Source organism: Symsagittifera roscoffensis, unplaced genomic scaffold (assembly GCF_963678635.1).
Source record: "Symsagittifera roscoffensis unplaced genomic scaffold, txSymRosc1.1 SCAFFOLD_25, whole genome shotgun sequence".
NCBI lineage: Eukaryota > Metazoa > Xenacoelomorpha > Acoela > Convolutidae > Symsagittifera > Symsagittifera roscoffensis.
The window spans coordinates 435743-459100 of record NW_026971149.1 but is presented as its reverse complement, the minus strand read 5'-3'; the positions used below and the strand labels follow the sequence as shown (position 1 = coordinate 459100).

Genomic DNA, 23358 nt, shown 5'->3' with positions numbered 1-23358 from the left:
TAGACTCTTTTTGCCGCTTGTTGCTTGTGTTGCCAAGTGCTGACTCGTCTGCGAAGTTTCTTGGATAAATTCGATAATAATCAAAATTAAATGGCAGTCTAGAATATGTTCACTATTGATTGTCTGAACAAAATAGTATTTTTGTTGAGAAATTAATCGCGAAAAATGCAAAAATAATTATGCTCGTACATTTCAAGAAATTAAAATGAAGAAAGATGAAATTATTTTTTAAAATTCAAGTTAAGTTTTTGATATCGACTAAACTACAGGTGATTTACTTGGTTTCTGGAATGTATGCAAAAGTTAAAATTCATCTAAAAATGATGAAATTCTTGAATTTCTACTAAATAACTTTAACATATTTTTATATTTCGGCTGGTTGTACAAATTTATGAATGTCTGTCATTTCTATGTAAAACCCAAGTTAAGTTATTTTCTTGCCTGCGAGTTATTGACTTTCTATGGCAATGTTTCGGTTTTTGGAGTGTACTTCTCAGCTCAACTACTTTAAATAGAACAGCTCTGTTAAGTAATAAAAAGGGAAAGGCAGCAGAACCGGCTTTGGTATTGAAGATGCCTGTGGAGAAACTAGGAGTGGTTTTTCAGATGAGGATGATTTGTGTGTGACATCAGCACTCTAGACACCAACTACCATAGGAATCTGTGAAAGAACTGATCACTCTAACTAATAGAAAGAGAGTGTGGCTCAGTGCAGTACAGGGTAGTGGAGGATGAAGAAGGTGGGTCGTCAGCTGAGTCAGTCGACCAAGAGGGCCATGGGGATAGGGGAGGACGAGGAGGAGTTCGAAGACCTCAGGGACCACTGGCTCCAAAAACAACTCACTGTCTACTCCAGGCATGTACACACAATTTACAGCTAGTACAAGTTGTGTTGTTGTGGCGCATCCGTTGAGATCGTGCCTAGCAATCGTATTGTTACGGGTTCAAATCGCACATTCGCTGCAGTTTGCAAGGCGAGCGGTTCACCGAAACAACAAGGCTCTATTCCACTCTCTCATCGCTTTTCAAATTTGTTTTTTTTTCATAGTTGTTTCAAGTGTAATTATGGCTAAACGAGTAATGTTACGATGTATGAAGAATAAATCTGTTCACAAATGTTAGTTCTATCAACATGCCAAGTTTGCGCTCTGATAACGTTTAAGTAGATTTTCAAACTCAAATGAAGTAGTAACAAAGAGCCGAATGCAATACTTTAAAGGGCTCATCATGAGCTTTCAACCTTAAATAACTACGTCAGGGCTGGTTGACTAAAAAAGTGTCGTTTTATCTGGGCCGAAGATTTTTTAGCTAAACGTTTTTCTTAATTAATTATAGGGCCTTTTTTAGAGAATTTTAAAAATTTATTGTGGTTGCTGCACCGCAGGTAATTTTTTCGGAAACTAACGGAAGTAACGGAATATTTGTGCTCGGGGTGGGTTTTTTTCTTCAGACAAGTTTCGACTTTTTATCTAGCCATTTTTGACGGAATTTTTTATATCATTCGAAAGGTATTGTTTTCCTGAGCTCAAATTTGAAAAGATATTTTACCTGTGATGCTTTTTGGTAAAGTTATGGGGGATTTAACGATTGCCATTTAGGCCAATTTGGGACAATTAACGCGCGATATATTTCGCGCTATTAATGCGTAAGCGGAGATTTAATCTGTCTTAGAAATCGTTCCAAATTGGTGGAAGAAGCTTATTTGCCATAATTGATTTGATAAAAGAAGCGAAATCTATCAGTTTGTACTTTATATGACGTGTGGGGGATGATTTTCACAAAAAACCTCAGATTTAAAAAAATTCATTTTTTTTTGCATTAATTTTTTTTTCATGCGATTACTGCTCCATAGACCTTAAAAGGCAGTCAGAACTTTCAGGGTTTGCCCTGATATGAGTATTCTTGTTAGAGTTTGTTAAGGTACAGTACATATTACAAAGGGGAAGGGGATTTCGTTACAAATAGAGTTTTGTCCCGCTCAAAGCGAAAGCGGTAAAACAAGTGAAGCGGTCAATCAAGGAGTACAAGTGAAAGCGGCAAAAGCAATCGCGAGTTTTTCAAAGCATTATTAGAAGCAGAAAAGTTTTTTGTTCCGACTTTCGATACGAAAGAAACGGAATATTTGTACTCGGGGTGGGTTTTTTTTTCTACATACAAATTTCGACTTTTTAAGTAGCCATTTTTGACGGAATTTTTTTATATCCTTCGAAAGGTATTGTTGTCCTGAGCTCAAACTTGAAAAGATATTTCACCTGTGATTATTTTTTGTAAAGTCATGGGGGTTTAAAGATTGCCATTTTGGCCAATTTGGGACAATTAACGCGCTATAAACGCGTAAGCGGAGTATTAATCCGTCTAAAAAATTGTTCCAAATTGTTTTAACGAAACCTATTTGCCATCATTGATTGATTACAAGCAGCGAAATCTATCCTTTTGTAGTTTAATTGGTGTCTGGGGTGATGATTTTCATTAAAAAAATTTCAAATTTTAGGGAAAAAAGTTTTCATTTTGTTTTATTACTTTTAATTTTTTAATGTTATTACTGCTCCATAAACCTTAATAGGCAGTCGGAACGTTCAGGGCTTCGCCCTGATACGTGCAGTCTTGTTGATTCCCCTAGAGATTCACCAAAAATAATTGCACGTGAAGTTTTCAGTCTGAACAAGACTGCTCGTATATCAGGGCGAAGCCCTGATTGTTCTGACTGTCGCTTAATTCATATCGAATATTTTTTGGGAAACAAAAATTTTGAAAACCTACATTTTGGACAATATCAAAGTGTAAAGTTTTGGGTAGTACGATATTATTACGAACAAATAGCTAGCCTCAATTCAATTTGGAACGATTTTGTTGAGTTGCATAATTCGCCACGCATTAATAATTCGCGTTACGTTTCAGCATTATGAATAATCTCTTCAAAGCGCGCACAATTTAGTCCAGAGTATGGCCAATTTGGCAGTTTTCAAACTCCAGAATTTTACAAAAAAGAATCGGAGCTAAAATTTCCTTTTAAATTTGAAATCAGTAAGTCTATATATTCAATGGGATATAAAAAATTTTAGCTGAAAGTTGTTTTTTTTTCGATCGGCAAAAATTGACTGAATAAAAAAACCACACCGAGCATAAATATTCTGTTTTCTTTGAAAGTCGGAACAATAACAAAATCCCATGCACAGGGGTGGATCTAGAATTTTCTCGAGGGTGATGGGGGTGGATTTTCAAAAAATTTTCGAAAATTTTGTCGACCATTTTTTGTTTTTAGGTCGACTAAATTGATTTTCTGGGCTCTCTCAAATCACTATGAAGATACCATGTTGACCAAATTTTTTTGCGCCGCAAAAAAGAACAGGCCAAAGGGGTTTTTTTCAGTACTTTTTGGAAAGTTTTGACCAAAAAATCGCGCAAATTTACTATATTTTGGCGCCAAAGGCGCCTTTAGAAAAAAAATAGGCGCCTTTAGAAAAAAAATCTCAAAACAGTACAAAGGGGGACCCTTTGGGTCGGAATGGGGTGGAATCCCTGATAAGGGGGGGGGGGGCGTCCGCCCCTCCCCTCTAAATCCGCCCCTGCCCATGCGAATAAATTCCGTTGCATGCTAAAGCCGCAACAATGTCGATTCTGGGTCGAAAGTCGGAACAATGTCGGTTCTGAGTTTTTTCCAATGGTGAAAAACTTCTATAGCAAAATATGCGCAAGCTGTCAAGATAGCTGTGCATTTAGATAATCGGAAAAGCGATTTTAAAAAGCGATGACTATACTCTGGTTACAAAGCTCAATGTTGGTGTATGTTAAACCGTTGCCCTAGCCTACCACAGGGTGATTATTTGTTACTAGGTACCATAGGAGATCGCTAGAGATGTGGTATTTTTTGAAAATCAAACGTAGACTAATTACGCTTCCGATTGGCAAGCATCATCCAATAATACCATTTAATTCTTTTTCAAGCTAGCGTTTTATTCAATAGAATCGCTGAATCATTGCTGACAGCTCATTGAAGTCGTTTCATAGATGTGATTATAGATGTGTTTTTAATTATAGATGTGATTTCCTGAATTTCACTCGAAATGTACTTAGCAGGTGTCCAGGAGTCCAAGCCTGGCTTTCAAGGATTATTTTAATTCATTTTGAATCAACACGACGCTTCAAATTTTTTGTTGATTGGCTATTTAAAACTTTTTAGGTTAAACAGCGATGTTTTCAACAGTGAGTTAGGACTGGGGTGTATAACTCATAGAGTAATTTCGGATAGGGTACACCGTCTGCTCGTCACGCTATCTTATTTTCGGCCGGATAGATTCGTGCAACTTCTTAGTCTAATACCGATCCTAATCTTACTCTTATACTATCTAGTCTCAGGTTGTTTAACTAGTCTCTGCTAGGCTCAATAGATCTAGGGTATACTGGTTTATTGCGGCTGCTGAAGTGCTCGGGAGAGTCCAACTAATTTCTAAGTTAAATTCAAATCTCTCTGGTGCTGAAATTACAAGTAACTTCAGCACTTACAAATAAGTGGGTTGTTAGTTAGATGGATCATGATTGGTTAATATTAAATACTTTACATTGGTAAAACATTTAATTTATCCAATCATAAAATATAGTTTAGATCAGGTTCCACCCATCCGGGTTTTACAGAGTTTTTTTTTGAACAGTTCTTCTGTAGTTCAAGGATGGATGATGGACGTTGGTATTTGGCGAACATCATTTTTCTTTTGTTTCCTTTTTGTTAAGGAAGTTCCAGGGATCTGGAATTGAGGACACAAGACGTTGTGTTCTTCTTGTGACAACGACTGAGTCTCTGCAACAGCATCAATTCTGGTTTCAGAATGGTTGGCTATGTCAGGTTTTTCTGTTCTTCGGAGGGAACTTCTTTTGTGTTTGATCTAGCTCGGGAATGGCGTGGAGATTGTGCATGGAGGGGATGCCTGGTTACTCGGATCTGTACGTATACTTGAACATCGAGGTGGTCATTGGTCTAGTTCAATGAAGTCCTTTTCTGCGAAGTCAAGTCGTACTCTAAATCCTTTGAGTTGTGATTGTGAGCGGCATATCGATTGTAGTTGGTCATTCTCTCTCGAGTGTAGTGAGGTCGTCTTGTCTTTTGATGTTCGTCCTTGGTGTTGTATTCTGATCTATATATTGCATCATGTGATTTTACATTTTATAAGACTTTTATTAGTTTAATATTTTTTAATAATGATTTTAGTTAGTTGTTTTCACAAAAGCTTTTTGTTTTAGTTTGGTTATTTTGAAGAGTTACTCACCCTTGAGTAGCTCTTATTAAAAATAAAGGTGTGGTCACAAAGCGTGGATGTAGCGCGGTGGGTTAGGCCGGCTATAGAGCATGCTCAGGACGTCCTTTCCTGGTGGGTTAGGCCAGGAGTGGGAGTATGATTTCATGCGGTGTTTGTGAGGGGTCCTGTTATGTGACAACGTTTTATGTTGGGTTTATTGTGGTTTTACTTATGTCTTGTTGGTTATGTACTTTTTCCAAAAAGCAAATTGTTTGTGGTATGGGTTTGTCTTTCGACTTTTTTGTGTTTTATTATTTCTTTCTAAGACTTTGTAATAGTCTTCAAAAGAATAAATTATCCAGTTTTAAACTGGGTTAATCCGGTTTGGGTACCGTTGGTTTCCTTTTCTAAGTCATGCTGTTATTCTATGATTTGTGGTTTTTAGTAAGCTGCGTTGGTTAGTTTTGTTTAGTATATGATTCCTTTCCAACCGGGTTAAAGGAAAGTTTGAAACATGTTATTGTATGTTAGAGTTGTTGAGTGTGAAAACGTGAAACTGAAATTCATTATTTTAAACAATTCTTCGTGGGCGAGCTGTGCGAGTGTGGATAGAATTTCTGTGCGAATGAAAGAAAATATCAAAAGGTTAGTACTGCAATTGCATTTTATTAATTTACTGCATAGAATTTGGAAATTTACTGCTAGTAATGGGGGAATTTTAAGATACAAATTTTCATCATATGTAGATTTATTGCTTTGGGGGAAAATTTTATAAATTAATTTACTGCATTGGTATTATATTTATTTAATTGTTGGTGCAAAAGTTAAAAGGGTCTTAAACAGTTTTGAAGAAGTTTGCTATTTTTTATTTTTTTTTTTGTGAATTTTTCAGATGATCGAAGATGAAGGCTAAAAATCTAAAGAAAACATGAATAAAGAATGGTGAGTTTTTTAATATTTTGAATTAGTTAGTTATATTCATTTAATTCATACTTACCTGTTAGTCGTCGGGGAAAAAACCGTGGGGGAAGATATCGTGAATTAGTTCTGAAGTTGTTAGTAGTTTAGCTAAGATGCGGATGATATTTTTAGTTTGAAGCAGTGGCCAAAGCAATTGAAGTGCCTTAATAGTGGTTAGTTCTTCAGTGCCTACTGCAAACTCATAAGGTGTGTTTTGGATTAAGTTATATAATTTGTGGTTAAATTTAGTGTTGTGGATGAATTCTAAAATGGGGATTTCTATAGGCTGTACAAACTCGTGCGGGATAAGGAAGGGTCGGGATTCTTCGGCGTTGAAGGTCTTGGTGATGGGGCAGAAAATGTACATTTGGGTTATGGGGTCATAGTTACGAAGAATACCATGAAGGTTAGTATCTTTAATACAATATGTGAAATTTAGGAAATACGGTGAAGTGTATTTTGAATTGATGAATTGAAAGCGATGGTGTGGTTGTCTAGAGGGTGTGTGGAGGTCAAAGTGATTTTGGATGAAACGATAGTAACTGTATGTATGTGTTTGTTTAGTTCGCAACATAATATCGTGTGAGCAGTGTAAATCTCTTTCGTGTGGTGCAAGGAAATGAAAGGTTAGTGAAAAGATTTGGAAGCGTTCTTTAAAACTTTCGTACGCTTGTGTGCTTGTTAGTGCTTCTGAAATAATGTGATCAAACTTTCGGTCGAAGATGTTTAGTGTAAATACATATGGTGTCTTGATGAAAAATTTCTCGGTGATTTGTGGGTTAGCGAAGCGATCATCGTCTAAGAATTGATCTTGGTTAGCTCTGATGATGTTGTGATCGTAGTATTCTAGTGTATATTCATTAGCTCTAGGTGCAGTGTGTATTTTTAGTGATTTTTTATATCCTACGTAAGTAAATTGTCTAGCGGTGAGTGGTGTAGTTAGTCGATATAGCATGTCTTTGTTTCGGTCTATATCGATGGATGTGTTGGTTAAAGGTAAGCAAAGAGGGTTAGTGAAATGATAGTATGAGGTCCAAGAGAGAGAGTGGGCATTAAAACGTATTCGTCTACAAAGTTGCGTGTTTCGTTAGCGTCATGAGGGGTGTTTAAGGTGTATTGTGGAAATGAGGGTAAAGTGATAGCTAAAAATTCTCTAGTGTTAGTATGCTGGGGGTGGTTGATGTATTCACGGGCTGTTCCTGGTTTTGCTGGGAAAGGATGGTTGGGGAACTTTCTTTTAAAAGTGCGGTAAGCTCTATTAGTGTTGAGTGAGGATTCAGTTGATGTGGATGATGGTGCTAATGATTCAGTATAATTTGAAGAGGGTGTAGGGGGATTGGATGAAGTTGTAGTGGAGGAGATTTGGTTTATGGTCGGGGTGTTAAGGTGGTAGGGTTGTTGTTGGAGGGTAATAAAATTGTCTAGCTCTGGGGAGATTCGGGGGGTGTCTGGAGATGATTGGTCAGAATGGTATGAGGAGTAGGTTGGGGTAACTTGGGAAGCATAAGAGGGTGTCGGAGTGATTGGGTCAGGGTTATTGGACAATATGGGTTGAAAAGGAGGTTGAGAAAAATTAGAAGGGTTATGAAAATTATTGGATGGAGATGGTTCTGAGTCGGCAAATTCGTCGGGGGTTTCAATATTCGGGTTATTTAGCTGTGAAATGGAGTATAAAACTGAAATTTGTGAGTTAGTGTCGGAATTCATGCCTGATGTTACATTGCTAGATGGAAAATCGGGTGGCGGAAAAGCAAAAAGTGGTATTATTGGGATTGAAGAGGTAAGGTTGGTTGGATGGGAATTTGATCGATGGAGTGATCCAAGTTGGCGGCTCATCGTGGGCTAAAAAAATTATTATTTTGAGATTGAAAAGCGGTGGTATGTGGTTGTTCAATAATTTGTTCGTAAGTATTATCATCTTGTGATTGATGTGTCATTATATGTTGGACGGGACTTTGTGATGTGGTGAGTCTAAAGTTTGGATTATGTGTGATTGCTAAATTTCTAAAATTTCGTGGGACTAGGGATAGTGGATGGTTATTTGGTAGGGGTGGTAATTGTGGTGCCGTTGGCTGTGGGTCGACATTGTTATGTTCTTCGTCGTATGTATTTTGTCGTGTTGTTATTTTTGTGTTATATTCTTTTATTTGTGCGTCTAAAAGAATTTTGTTTATAGATGTGGAAAAAATTCCAAAAAATCCTGCAAAAAGTATGCGTGCTACGCTTGCTTGTCTGTTTACTTGTGTGTGTATAGCACATGTATTGTAGATTCCTTTTAAGAGTGAGAAAAGAAATCCAATAAAGTTAAACATTGCGTATAAAATAGTCAATTTTTCTAAGATGTAGTAGGGCCATCCTAGAAAATCTAGGATCTCATTTTTGAGTGTAACAAAGCTAAAAATGTTAATTGGTGATATATCTTGGGGACGGTATTTTTCGCCGTTTAGATATATATAATCTTTAATGTCTTTAAAATATCCGCTATAGTCTTGCGTGTAGATATCGGCAAATCCTGCAGTTTCTGCAAGTTTGCGTAAATTTTGGTCTATTGATTGTCTTTGTATAGTGTCCATTTGTGTTAATAATTCTTGGAATTGTTGTGTTCTAATGTGATGTTGAATATCTGATTTTGAATAGATTCCTATTGATTGTAAGTCTATATTTGGGTTTCGAGCAATAGCGCGAATGCTTTCTGGTGAAAATTTTTTGAGTGATTGCATTAATGTGGGATATGGAGTGAGAAGATAATATTTGTTTTCATCAGGGTTTAGTTGTACTACATTGTGGCTATTTTCTGATCCACATGGGACTGCGGTATCCCAGAAATAGGTTCTTCGTGAAAGTGTATCCACGAAATGTACTTTATTCTTATAAAAGATAGGGATCCTTTTATAACATCGTTTATCTTCAAAAACGTATAGTGGTGATACTTTTTTAGTACAAGTATAAAACCATAAAATGTTTCCTTCGTAGTCTAAAAAATTTGATCTATTTCCTGATAATAAGTATCCTGCGTAGGGTATTTTTAATACTGCTAGTGCAAGTGATTGTAGTATTTGTGTTCGTTCTAATTCGCATAGTTGATGTAGTGTTTCTAATTCGGAGAGTGACATTTCTTGAAAAATGCGGCTAATTGTATAGTCTAGTTTCATATCCAAATGAATATCATAGTGGATATTACCAAAATATGTAGTATTCATTAGTGATAATTCTTGTAAGCGTGTGCTTCTGGTGTCAGAAGGTTTTAGATGTCCACCAGGTTGTCCGTTGCTTTTTTGAAAATTAACTGGTATATAGGATGTTCCTTCGTTTAGAGGATGACCTGTGGCGTATGGGTCGATTTTTACTTTACCAGTGGTCATGTCGAATCCTTTTTCATATTCAACTAATATTTCAGAGTATTGTGTTCTGTGAAGTGGATTCCTGTATTTACATGCAAGTTCTGTTTCTTGATATATTTGAAAACGTGTCAATTTATTTTCTATATTGTCTATGTTTCTAAAATCGGAACTTAGTTTGCGTGATGGATGGACTTGTTCATATGGAATTGATTGTATGAAATATTTTTCGTGAAATTTTATCATACGAGCGTGTATTTTTGCTACTTGAAATGTTGTACATGTGTCTTCGGGGAACCAAACAATTGTTGCTTGTGTTCTTGTTGTAGGGTCGCAATATCCTTGATCATTTTTACAAGGTAGTCGGATTCCTTGATAGATCATTGTATTATCAGATAAATCTCGTGTGAGTTGTATTTTTTCGAGTTGTATTTTCCAATCGAAAAACATTATTTCTTGGTATCCTTTATTTTTCGTGTCTGCTTTGCAGTTTGATGGGTTATTTATACCAATGTGTGGTATCCAATGTTTATCGTGTAGGTCATAGGTTAATCGTCCGTGTGCGCCGTTATACGGGTATTTTTCGTCTAGTTTTATATGTCCTTGGTGTCTTTCAAGTTGTGATTGATGTACAGAGTCTGAAAAAACTTGAAAATTAACTAATTTTCTTTGGGAGTTTTTATTTTGTGTGATGTTTAGTCTAAGTAATTCATTTTTACAATCGTCGGGATTGAGATGTAAAAGACGTTCTATATTACTTTGGTAGAATGATTCATGGTCAAGTCGGTTTTTGTTTCCGTTCGAGACTTGTGAACAATGTACTTTCTTTTCGGAAAATGTTGCTGTGAATTTATAACCTGTAACTGTTGTAGCTCGGGCTTTTGAATAGAGTGTTGCTATTATATCTGTGGTTTCTATAGCTTGTGGTTCTGTTTCACATTGTGATACCTGATTGATTGCATATTTATGTAGTGTTTTTTGTTCATTTTCTTCGCAATCGTAATGTGTTACTAATAAATCTTGTGGTCCTGTACGAGGGGAAGGGTTTATGTTTTGATTTGAGGTTATTAGGAAAAGGGTTTGGAGAAAAATTAATAATTTTAGAATATACATGTGTATGATAATCCTGAGTATGGATTATAAAATGTAATGTAACCAATTGTGTTTTTGGTGTATCTGTCGTATTTGTATATTACTTCAGTAGTTATAAACGGTGGTGGTAGTGATTGAGCTGTTATGTTAGGTGGATTTAATGGGTAGGGATGTTGGGTAATATTATTTAACTTAACTGTGATTTCAAACTTTAATTGTAAACTGTTTTGTTGGAGTATTTGAATATTGTGATCACGGATATCGTTGTGAATATCTTGGCGATATTGTAATCTATTAAGTGCCCAGTTATGAAGGCGGTTACTTTCTTGATGTTGTCCAAATAATGGTGGAGGTGCTGTGAATGTATTCCAATCTAATCTTAAAGGAATATTTATAGATGATTGTTCTCGATATCTGGCGTCGAGATTATTTGGAAAATTTAAGTTAAAGGGTAGTGGTGAAAATTGACTTATTGATGGTGTTGATGGTAGTGATAATGTTTCTGGTAGTGATGAGGATGTTGTTGTATCCGTAGAAATATCTATGGGGTCATTGACTAAATTTGGTTCACCTTGTGTGAATGAATTTGTAGTCCAATATGGTAGTCGTGATGTTAGGTTTGGGGGGTTAAAGGGATTTTCACGTATCTGTTCAGATGTTGGTGTTGAACCTAAGTAGTCTGAAGGTAGACTGGAAGTGCTTCGTTGTGAAAAAAGTGTAGGAGTTTCTGGTGTGATACCAGTGGTGTTTTCTGGAGTGGTTTGTGTTGGGGATTGAGGTATATCAAAATGAACTCGGGGAGTTTGAAAATTTCTATTTCGTCGAGGATGTATAATTTGTCTATTTATTTCTGCTGTGTTTTGGTTTTGACTAAGGTTTCGTATTCTACTTAGTTCTTGTGGTAGTGTTGGGTAAAGATTATATGTTGGTTCACTTAGGGATGCTTGTCGTTGAACTGGTTCTAGTGGTTCAGATAAACGAGCGTGCCGTTCTTCAAAAGTGTATGGATTGTCTTGAAAAGAAATTCGTGTAGATGTTTGAGGGTTTTGAGTAGTTGAAGGTGGTGTTGGATTATCTTGGGATGATGTCGGTGAAGACTGATTCTGTGACTGTTGGGTAGCAATTTTTGATGGATTTTTAAATTGTTACTTTAGTGGGAAGGTTTATGTTTATTATAATATTCTTCTAAAAAAAGAATTAGAAAAATTGTTGCTAGGGCAAATGTGATGATTGCTTTCTTTATACATTTACATATTGTCAAAATGAGGGATAATAGAAATGTTATGAAAATTACAAACAATAAAAAAATATCAGTTCTACTGAAAATTGTTCGTATCATTTAGACAAGTTGTTAAAATCGTACCTGTGGATATATTCAAGGGTTTTGGAAAGTTGGAGGAATAGTTCAATTATTGTGTAGAAAATTAAAAAAATGTTACAAAAAATTATTATGATTATTAGAAAAGATTCAATGATATCAAAAAGAAATATTATAAAGGCTTGAAGTATTGAAAAAAAATGTTTAAAATTGATAAATATTTGAGCGACTGTTTGAGAGAAAAGCATTTAAGAAATGATCTCTTGGTCGAATGTTTTTTTGCTGTTTGAGGCGATTTTCTAGTGTGGTCGAATTATTTATTAGTTTTTTGACAAGTGGGTTGAGTTTCGTAAAAAATTGTTGGGGGCAATTTTCATGGTGACTGGGAGGTCGTCTTTTTCTTTATTTTTGTTTGTCAAATGATCCGGGGTATGGTGAGATTTTTATACTTTAGGCTAATTAAAATCTTCATTTTGTGACTTTAGGCTAAGTTATCAAATTTGTTTTGGGGGTATTCGTGGTCTGAGTTGGGGAAATATTGTTGATCTTTGGGTTATTAGATAAGGGAGGGGTACGGTATTATGGTGATATTTATTTTAGCTGTCAAGTTGGAGTGGTTTGCTTATTTTTGACCTGGAGGTTGTAAAGTTATAGTTAGAGATGTGCCTGGAGTTCTAGATTATTCGTCTAATTGATCTTAGTTTGAGTTAGAGAAAGTGGCGGATTGGATGAATCCTATTGGTCTATTTTGAACTAGAATTATTGCGTACTTTGTGAGCATGTTATTTTGAAAAATGGAAATGAAAAATGTTACGGAGGTTTCAAGATTGTGAAGTATAGAATGTTAAAATTACTTTTTAAATTCTACTTTCTTTAATATTTTAGATTGGGGGATGAACATTTTGTAGTTTTTACGTGGTTGATTTCGGAGTCTTGTTGTCTTTCTATGTTCTGATTTGTCTATTTCTTCTTGGGGTATTATTTGTTCTGTCATTTTTCTATTTTTTCTTTGTTTTGGAGATTCTTTATGATTTTGTGTATTGTTTTTGGTGGCGGTTGGTTTTGTGTTTTGAGTTTCGGTGGGGTTATCATTTTGTTCTTTGTTTTTTAGATGTGGTTCATTTTGAATGATTTTTAATCCTGTGAAAGAATATAATTGAGTTAATTCGCGGAGTGCGTATTCTTTTGGGTAATAAGGTAATAGGTTGTTTCGATGTTGAACGATTTCTTTTTTGTTTGAGTCGATAATTTTATATGTGACATCTGTGGGTTTTGCAATTATTTGATAGGGTCCTTTTCGGAGGGGTTGTAATTTTTTAGAGATTCCTTTGTGAGTATTAAAATTAGGTATTAAAACAAATGTTCCAATTTTTAAATCGGAAGCTGGTGTAAAACGTGAATTGATTTGTTCATTAATATTTTGTCTTTGTAATAACTTTTTTGTTATTTTTTGATAAATTTCATTGTGTTTTTTATCTCTATTTAAAATCCATTCGGTGTGTGTACCGGAGGCTAGTTTAAGAATTTGTGGGTGATGAAAATGATCTTCATCGTGCGTATGTAATGGGAGGTTATAACAAATTGAGTCTTTATTTGGTTGACAATAACCTTGTGCGTTTTTATGAGAATTTGCTGTAAACATTATTGGTTTGCGTGGCTTTTGGTTAAAAACCATTTCGTATGGTGACATTCCTAAAGTTGTCGTAATTTGTGAATTATATGCTAAGGGAAATAATTTTACATCTGCTGACCATTCGGTATATTTTGTATCATTTCCGTTGATGATACATCTAAGATATTCTTGTAATGAACGGTTCATACCTTCGACTAAGCCGTTTGTCCAAGGTGCATGAGATGTACGTGGTTTGTGTTTAATGTTGTATAAATGACATAGTGTTATTATTTCATTATTTATGAATTCTGTACCATTGTCTGTAACTAAAATTTCTGGTAGTCCAAATTTTGCTATCCAGTGTTCATAGAGTGTTGTGTATGCGTAATAAGCGTTACAATGTGGTACTGGATTAAGTGCTACATAATGTGTAAATGCGTCAACAATTACCATAATGTAGGAGTTTCCTTCTGATGAGGGTGAAATTGGTCCTTTAGTATCAAATGAGATACGGTGATTAAAGTATAAACTTTGTCCTTTAAAATCTTGTATTTGTGCTACTTGTTTTTGATTTGGGTAAGGTTTATTTAGCTGACATACTATACAATCATTGCATAGTACTTTTATCCAAATTGGTGCATTTGGGAAGTAAAAATTTTGTATAAAATTTGAATATGTTTTTTCTGATCCAGAGTGTCCTTTAATATTTTGTGTATGTGAAATATTAAAAGCTATAAGAATCATACTTATAGGGAGACATGGAACTGTAGATTCATTCAGGTTATACTCTAAAAGGTCTGTATTTTCGTTAATTGTTGTGTTGTTAAATTTGCGAAAGTATCGGAGGAGTGTTTTGTTTCCTAGAATGGTTGAATCTGCTTTGATAGGTTTAGTTTTATATTTGTGCCATGATTTTAGTTGTCGAATTATCGGGTCAAGGTTTTGATATTGTTTCAGTGTTGAAATTGTAATCGTATCTGTTGGGGGGAGAAAAATGTTTTCAACTTCGAATTTAGATAAGGGTATTGTATCAAGTGGGTCGTGAAGGTCAAAAACTTGATTTATTGTGTATTTTGAATCATTTGTTTGTGGTCCTGATAAATTTATTTTATCAGTTAAATCTTCTTTTTCAATTAGTTGAAAATGGTCTTTTTTAGGTAGGTGTTGTTTTGTTCGTTTTTGTTGGGTGTTATTTTTTATCCATTGAGAATATGGAATTGGTTTAAAAGTTGATGTTCCAAGTAGGTCAACTTCATAATGATTATTTTGACAATCTAAATAAAGTGGGAAATGTTGTAAATTATTTATTTGTGATTGTTCAATATCAGTTTTAACTGCATATTTGCATTCTAATCGAGGTGATGTTTCGTTTTCTGCAAGGTAGAATTTTATGTTTTTGGGTATTTCAACTGTTGTTTTTCGTGTAAGTAATTCAGGTGGTGTATTTCGACTTAAGGTGTCTGGTAATGCAAGATTTTTTCCTGCAGTCCAAACTATATGTAAGTTTGGAAACTTCATTAGAATTAGTTGAAATCTGTAAACTCGGTGGTTTGGGTTAGATTTCTGTGTAAAAAGAAAGATGATTGGTTTGTGGTCTGTGAATAAAACTGTGGGATGTTTTGATCCAAGTATCAGAAATTCATATTCTGTAAGTGTATATATTATGGCTGTACATTCTCTCATTAGAGTTGAGAGTCGTAGCTCTGCTTGAGTGAATAATCGAGAATTTGCTGATATTAGGTTCATTTTATTTGTACCATTATGTGATTGTAATAATGCTGCGCCGATGCCAAAGTTCGAAGCATCGCACATTGCATAAAATGGTTGATCAGGGTCTGGAATTGTGTTTGAAATTTGTTCAGTTAAAAGTTTCTTTATTTCTTCGAATCGTGTTTGATGTTCTGTATTCCATTCAAAATTATTTTGTTGTCTAAGGATGTTGTAAAATGGTCGTAGATATAATTGCATTTTATAAACATATTTACTTAAAAAGTTTAACATTCCAAGGAACTCTTGGATTTTCTTTTTATTTGTTGGTGGTTGAAGTTTTTGAATAGCGTCAATGCGTGATTTCAGTGGAGTGATTGTTTTTCTTTCTATGTTATGTCCTAAGAATTTAACTCTTGTCAAAAAGAAATGTGATTTATCGGGGGCGGCCTTCAGGTTTTCATTCTGAAGTATTTGGTGATATGTTTCTAAAACTTTGAACATTTCGTCTTTTGATTGTGATTGCATAAAAACATCGTCTAAATAGGTGATTGCGTTTTTCTTGAGTATTAGTGGTCTAAAAATTTTGCTCATAAAGGCTGAAAATGCTGCTGGTCCTATGGATATTCCATAGAATAAGCGGTTGAATTCATATTGTTGGTTTCCAATAACAAATTGTGTTAAACGTCGTGATTGTTCATCTAGTGGCATTTGATTGTATGCACTATTCATGTCGGCGGTTGTGAAGTATTTGCCGTTTATTTTTGTTAAAATAACTTGTATTGGTTCAATGGGCCAATTACATTTTGATTCATCTATGAGTGAATTGAGGTATCTAGCATCGAGAACGATTTTTAATGATTCTCCTTTAGCTAGAATGATAACGGGGTTGATGAATGTGTTGCCTTTTGGTTGTTCTTCTTTATTAACTGGTGATATAATATTGTACTGTTCTAAAATATCGAGTAATCTGTTTACTTTATCATGTAAGTGAATTGGTACTTTGCTTGCTCTTTGTTTTTTGAAAACTGCGTCTGGTTTTAATGGGAGATGTAGTGATGAACTGATTTTGCCAACATCGAATTTTGATGTTGCATAGACTGATGAATATTTAATTAGCTGTTTGGCTAATTTTTCGAATTCGTCTTGTGTTATTTGTGAATGTTGGAAATTAAACATTGTTAAAAATTTCTGTTGGTCCTCTGTGTAGTTACTGATGTTGAATGTAGGTTTGAAATATGGAGTTTTTGTGAAATAATCCGTATTTCTGTTTTCGTTACTTATTATATTATTTATAGATAATTCTTCATTAAGAATTGTAGATTGGCAAATATCTAGTAATTGGAGTATATTATTTACGCGATAGGCTTTTTCGTGTATTGGTGATATTGTAGCGTTAGTTTCACAATATCCTAAAAGTCCTAAAGGTAATGTTACTTGGTAAGGTGTGTTGTTATAAACATGTAAGGAAATAATATCTGAATTCGAATTTTTCAAATGTTTTATTGAAGAGATTGTAATTTTGAAAAATTTATGAATAGGTTTGAATTCAAAATCTGACATATAAAATTTTTGTTTGTTTTGTTCTTTATCATATTGATGAACTTGTTTTATTGAAAAATTATAGATGTTTCCTGATAGTGGTTTCAGGTGTTTTCTTTGTTGATTAAATATCGGATAAAATTTTGAAAAGAATGGTGGTTGTTTATTTAATCTTTGAAAAAATGTTAATGATGTTTCTTTTGTTTTTGTATATTTATCTTTGATTAATATTTTACTATTTAGTATGTTAATTGTTGGTATATACTTTGAAATAAATGGTATACCAATGATGTTATATTTAATATCAGTAATATGGAATATTTGTTTAAATGGCTTGTTTAGAAGTTTGCTTTGCTCCATTGTTCTGGTAGGGAGGAGAAATAATTGGATTTTTCCGTAGTTTATCAATGTTGATCCTTGTGCTGTCGCTAACTTACTGGAGGTTTCAAGAGGTGTTAGCTTTGGGTGTAAAGTTTTTATTTCATTCCATGTGGGAATGTTTATTATGTTTGATTCTGCTCCTGAATCAATTAAAAAATCTATTTCAAGGTCTGGTGGTTGAAATTCTTTATTTCTTGGGCTTTCTAATAGAAATGGTATTGTCCAAATTTTTTCTTTGGGTTGTTCTTTTTGTATATTTTGATAAATGTGGTTTGTATTCAAGCATTTTGTTTTGGTATTTTTATTGGTTTGATCTGTAGTGTTAATCTCGTTTGTTTCTTGCGTCGTTAGTGTTGAATTTATGGGTGTAGTGTAATAATTTTGAAGAAATTCTGATTGATTTTCATATATGTGTGATGGAAAGGGTTGTTCATATATGACAGATTCATAGTCATTTTCGACTTTTATCATATTGATAGCAAGAGTGTTTTCAGTATCACTTTCTGAATCTGATGATGTACAGTTTATTTGATTGAGTTGTAACGTATCAGTTACTGTGTCATCAATACCTGGGGGGTCTGATGTTGTTTCTGGGTTAGCTTGTACTTGATTGATTTGTCTTTGATGTTTAGGTGTACTACTTCTATGACGATTATTAGAGTTATTGTAGTGATTATTATTCCGGTGTGGTGATTGGGAATAATTTCTATAACGATTATTATAACTTGGGTGTCGATTTTGTGAATTATTTCGCGATCTGTTTTGGTAATTATTGTTTTGTCTGTTATAGTTCGATCTATTATATGAGTTATTCCTTGATCGATTGTTCGGGTAATTCTGATTTCGATTGTTTGAATAACTTCTATTTCTATTATAGGAGTAGTTTCTATTCCTATTGTATGATGAATTTCGTGATTGGTTGTTTGGATAGTAGTTATTTCTTGATTGGGAATTAGATCTAGAAACAAATCGTTGTGTATTTGAATTTGATCTGGAGTAGTTATTTCGACTATTCGGTCTATTGTAGTGATTTTGTGATGAATTATACGTGTTTCTTCGTTCTGGTGATCTTCCTCTATAACTTGAGTTATATGGAGATTGATTTCTTGTATAGCTTGTATTGTTCGGGAGTGGTTTTCCTGAACTGTTGTTGCTGTATACATTTTTGTTTGGTAGATTTTGATCTTTTTTCATGTATTGATAAAATGATTTATTTGGTTCTTTGTATTTTTGAGGTTTATTTTGACTATCTTGCTGTTTTTGTCTACATTCGGAAATACTATGTCCGTATCGTCGGCAATAATTACACCATTTCTTGAAAGATGGTTTGCCTTTAAAGTTCGGGTTCTTTTTGTAAATATTGAGTATTTCAGTGATTTTTTCAACGAGATCTGTTTCTGATTCTTGTATATTATTAATATTAGTGGGAGTCGTTTCAATTTTGTTAACATATTGTAATTTCAAATTCTCCGTTTCTTCTAGTTTCATCGTGATTTCTGCTTGTTCTAGTTTGTCTACTAGTTTTCTAAAATCTAAATCGGGTTCTCGAATTGAAGAAGGATGGGATGCTCTCTTTTTTATTGCTATTTTCCTTAATTGTGGTGTTAAGGTCATCATTAAGATTTCTGTCATCTTAGTGTTTTTATAGTCGTGTGTATTTAGTGAATATGCTTTTCGAACTAGTGTTTCGATTCTTACTGCTATTTGCTTGATGGTTTCGTTTGGTAATCTGCGAATTTCATTACATAAAACTCTTTGTTGTTGTTTGTTTCTTTCGGAGTCAAACATTTTTGAAAATTCTTGTGTAAATCTTTTCCAGTTTGATTTTATTTCTTGAGGTAGTACTGAAAACCATTTTTGGGCTGCGCCATCTAAGGTTGTTTGTATCAACGCTGTGCGTCGATGTATCCAGTTTTGATGTAGTGGCGTATTAATTGGTTCAGGTCCTATATTTAAAATCAAATTTGCTGTTACTGCATTTAAGTAATCTTCTACAGAGTATTCAGGGTCTGTTCCTGTGAAAACCATTAAGGGTTTGTTTGATGTTATTGATGATCCACCCATTAGGTATGGATTCATTGTCATTTGTAATGATTCTGCTGCATTTGGCATTTGAGAAAAATTTGAAAGTTGGTTTCTTGTTATTTCATGTTGTTGAAGATAATATGGGAGTGGTATTTCATTTTGCATTTGTGATGCTTGATACGAGTGTGCAGTCATTGGATTTTGTTGTTGAATTGGTTGAAAAGATTGTGTATTAATTGGGTTTTGTTGTTGAATTGGTTGTTGATGTTGTGCATCTATTGGTTGTGGAGAAAAATTTCTATAATTTGTACGTGTTTTCTGTATTCCTTGTCTACGATATTCTTGAGTATTTGGTGCAAATATATCTGGTTGTAAGAAATCTTCATCTGAGGATAAATAATCTATTTGATAAGATGTTTGTTTTTTATTTTTATTTTGTTGAAAAAATGGGTAATTTCCACTGCGATCCTGTGGAGGATTTGGTTGAAAATTTGTGGAATTATATTGGGCCGTTGGGTTATCCCAGTTTCGAGGTTTTGTATATTGATTAAAATTTCTTTGTGGTTGATAATTTGTTTTTGATGGATGTGTATAATTATAATTATGGTCTGCAAAGTTGTTTCTAGTGAATGTTTTGCGTGTTTTTGATGGTATTGTCATGGGTTTGTATGTTTGGTAATCCATATGTGAATATTTAGGGGCAACCGAAGGTTTAACGGTTGATTGTAAGGTTACCTGTGTTTGTGAAGGATTTGTATTTCTTGGTGTTGTTAAATTTGGGCGTATTGGTGAAATACTTTGTTGTGTAGTTGTTGTGTGTACAATTTCTTCATTTATGAAGTGTGATGGTGTCTGGATATCTTGTTGAGTAAGATTCCTAGTTCCATTGAGGTTTTCATTGTGTATGACTGTAGAGTTTAAACTATTATTTTGTGTATCGGGTAAAAATGTATTATAGTTTAATGGTGTTGCATCAATTGTTAATGGTATTACTCTTACATAATCTCTTATGTAAGATATTGTACTTATTGCTTGACTTGAGATTGATTGTGGGAAGCTTATAAATGCTGGATGAGACCATTCGGGGTCCCAAACATAATCTGATTGTTCTGTGATAGCGGTATCATCGTTCGAATTTTGGGGTCTAAAATTTTTTCTTGCTTGTGCAATTAAATCAATATTGTGTGTAAAATAATCTATTATGAACCATGCTAAAATTTTTTGTAAATCGTGTTTGGTATGTTGTGAAACGTCGTCTTTCGTGAAATTTTCTTTGATGATGTTTAAATAACTAGAGAGTAGTGTGATTTCATGTCGTACTCTTAAATGTTTAGATGTTTCTGTCGGTGAGACATTTGTTAATGGGAGTTCATTTTCTAATATCGAAATATAACTATATATTAGTGCGAAAACTTCATTGGTGAAAATGGAGTTTGCTCTTTGTGAGTTATGGTATTGGATGCTTTTTATATATTCTGAAAAAACTTTTGAAAATTCTAAATCAAGGTCGTCTGTTTGAATAGTATATGTTCTATTATTATGGTTTGGGGAAGTGAATTCTATAGAGTAGATTCCATACTGTTGTGTTATGTTGCATATATCTTTTAGATAGTGATCTATGATTTGTCTTTTGATTTTTACATCGGGGAACTCTGTTTTACATGGACTGATTCCGGGTTCAAATAAATTTACGAGTAAATTTTGACAAAATATGTGTTGTCCTCTATCAGTATCTGCATCTACTATAAAAGGAAAGATTTCATCATCATCTGGAGTTTCGTCACCTGGGGTGTGCGTTGAACTCATTTTTTCGTTCGATGACTGTTAATATATAATTATTAATGTGTCGAATTGGTTGATTCCAATTGTATAAATGTACTGGTTTGTGTTTATACTGCTTTTTTATTCTTCTTTTTCCTCTTTGTGATGAATTTGAAGTTGTTTCTGAGTCAGAAAAATATAATTGATCGTGTTGTGGGCAATTTTTATCTATTGATTCTTTTAGTTTGTAAAGTTCGTCTAAACTGTTGGTTTCTGATTCTGAAAATGCGTTTCGATTTTTTGAAAATCTTTTTCGTGTTATTTGTCTTTGTTTAGTTATTATTTTTCTCTTTAGTGTTTGTCGTTTTGTTCGAATGTATCCAATTGTTTGTGTATGAGGTGTGATTACAAGGTCGTATTTTTTGTTATCTATTTCACAATTGTGTAAAATGATTGTTTGTTTATTTCCTAGGTTTTTAAATGACATAAGGTTTAGAATGACGGATGCAAAAGGTTGTTAAATGATTTCTATTGACTTAAACTGTTAGTTCTTACGATTTTTTGGTTAGCTTAACCTGGGTCTAATTGTTCAGGGTTGGAGAGAAAAGTATATCGATTCCGAAGAATGATTTTTACTTTCTCGTGACTAGTATAAGCTAAGGTGTTAACTTACTTAATCTTACTTAGGGGTAGTGATTGTGTTCAAGGGTTGGAGAATAGTAAATCGATCCACAAGGTTCAGGTATAATTAGAACGCGAGTAGTTCGTTAGATACTATTTTAAACTTACTAAGTCTAAGATTTATCCTGGGTCTGGTAAGAGGAGGGGTCAAGTGAAGGATGAATAACCGAAGTTCTTCACTGTTTATCCTAATTTGAATGATTAGTTTTGTTTAAAAATTTCTATTAGTCTTGGGTTTTTAGAAAGGGTTGGGTAGTGAATCGACGTTTGAGGTCGTTAGACACTAATTAAGTGGGTGGGGGAGAACAAAGTTGTTCTGTTTGATCCAAGGATAAGCCTTGATGATCAAATTTAAAATTTAATTAAGTAGAAAATGATTTAAGATCCAAGGATAAGCCTTGATGATCTGATTTTAAATTAAGTGACTTTAAATTTTAATAAAGTTTTAAATTTGTGTAAAGGAAAGATTTAGTGTTTTGATGATATTAGTGGGTTTATGATTGCTGTTATGTTTTAGGTGATGAAGCTGGAACAACAGGATGATTTATGATTACTAACCATTTATTGTCATGCTACTAATTTTTATTTTTATTTTCCAATAAATATTCTTCAAACATGTTTTGTATAATACTGCAGAATTTTAGGAAAACGATCTTAGATCTTTTTATCAATCGTTATTGTATAATATTAATTTGTTTAGCGCCTGAAATGATTTTGAAGATTTACTTCAAGGTTTTATGTTTGCAAATGGAAATCTAAATTCATTGCAAGTAGTATTCGAAATATAAAAGTTTGTTCTGGCTTTTGCCGAACTATCATATAACTATACGGCAAGTTTCTACTTTGTCGTATGTCGTCTTTGGTTCGATGTCTTCTTCCAATTCCGGGTAGTTCTATTATGGTTCGGAATATTGGCTCTGATCTATTGAGTCGGAGAGACATTTCAATTAAATTATTGTCGTATAACATTTTGTAAATGTTTTTGTCTAATTTCTAATCTAATTTTGGTTAATTCTAATCTAGTAAGGTCTTGTTCGAGACTTATGGTCGCACCAGATGAGTTAGGACTGGGGTGTATAACTCATAGAGTAATTTCGGATAGGGTACACCGTCTGCTCGTCACGCTATCTTATTTTCGGCCGGATAGATTCGTGCAACTTCTTAGTCTAATACCGATCCTAATCTTACTCTTATACTATCTAGTCTCAGGTTGTTTAACTAGTCTCTGCTAGGCTCAATAGATCTAGGGTATACTGGTTTATTGCGGCTGCTGAAGTGCTCGGGAGAGTCCAACTAATTTCTAAGTTAAATTCAAATCTCTCTGGTGCTGAAATTACAAGTAACTTCAGCACTTACAAATAAGTGGGTTGTTAGTTAGATGGATCATGATTGGTTAATATTAAATACTTTACATTGGTAAAACATTTAATTTATCCAATCATAAAATATAGTTTAGATCAGGTTCCAACAGTTTTCCGAAGTAAATCTTATACTCGATGGTTCGTTTCTGGTAAGTTTTCGAGTTTTAAAGAGTTATAGCCGATTTTTGGTGTGACAACAATTTTGTTTTCGGCTCACGGGGCGTCGGCTTAGTTGCCGCTAGATATTGTTTGCCCAGTTGGTAACTTGAACACTTAAGTTAAGTGCTCAAATGGATATAAAAATATTGGTTTAGACAGTTTATTTGATGTTTTTCCAGTTAATTTTTCG

The 23358-nt window shown here is 33.9% G+C and overlaps 1 protein-coding gene across 2 annotated transcripts in view; it reads left to right on the top strand.

Annotated features, from left to right (window-relative positions):
* Positions 1 to 610: 610 nt before the first annotated feature.
* The window catches only part of LOC134856176 (uncharacterized), a 177368-nt gene continuing 154620 nt past the window's right edge, over positions 611 to 23358 (top strand). For both annotated transcript variants that reach the window (XM_063872541.1, XM_063872540.1), the window contains exon 1: positions 611 to 856. In XM_063872541.1, coding sequence (XP_063728611.1) covers positions 732 to 856 — 125 coding nt within the window. In that variant the 5' untranslated portion in view covers positions 611 to 731. The remainder of the gene's footprint in view (positions 857 to 23358) is intronic.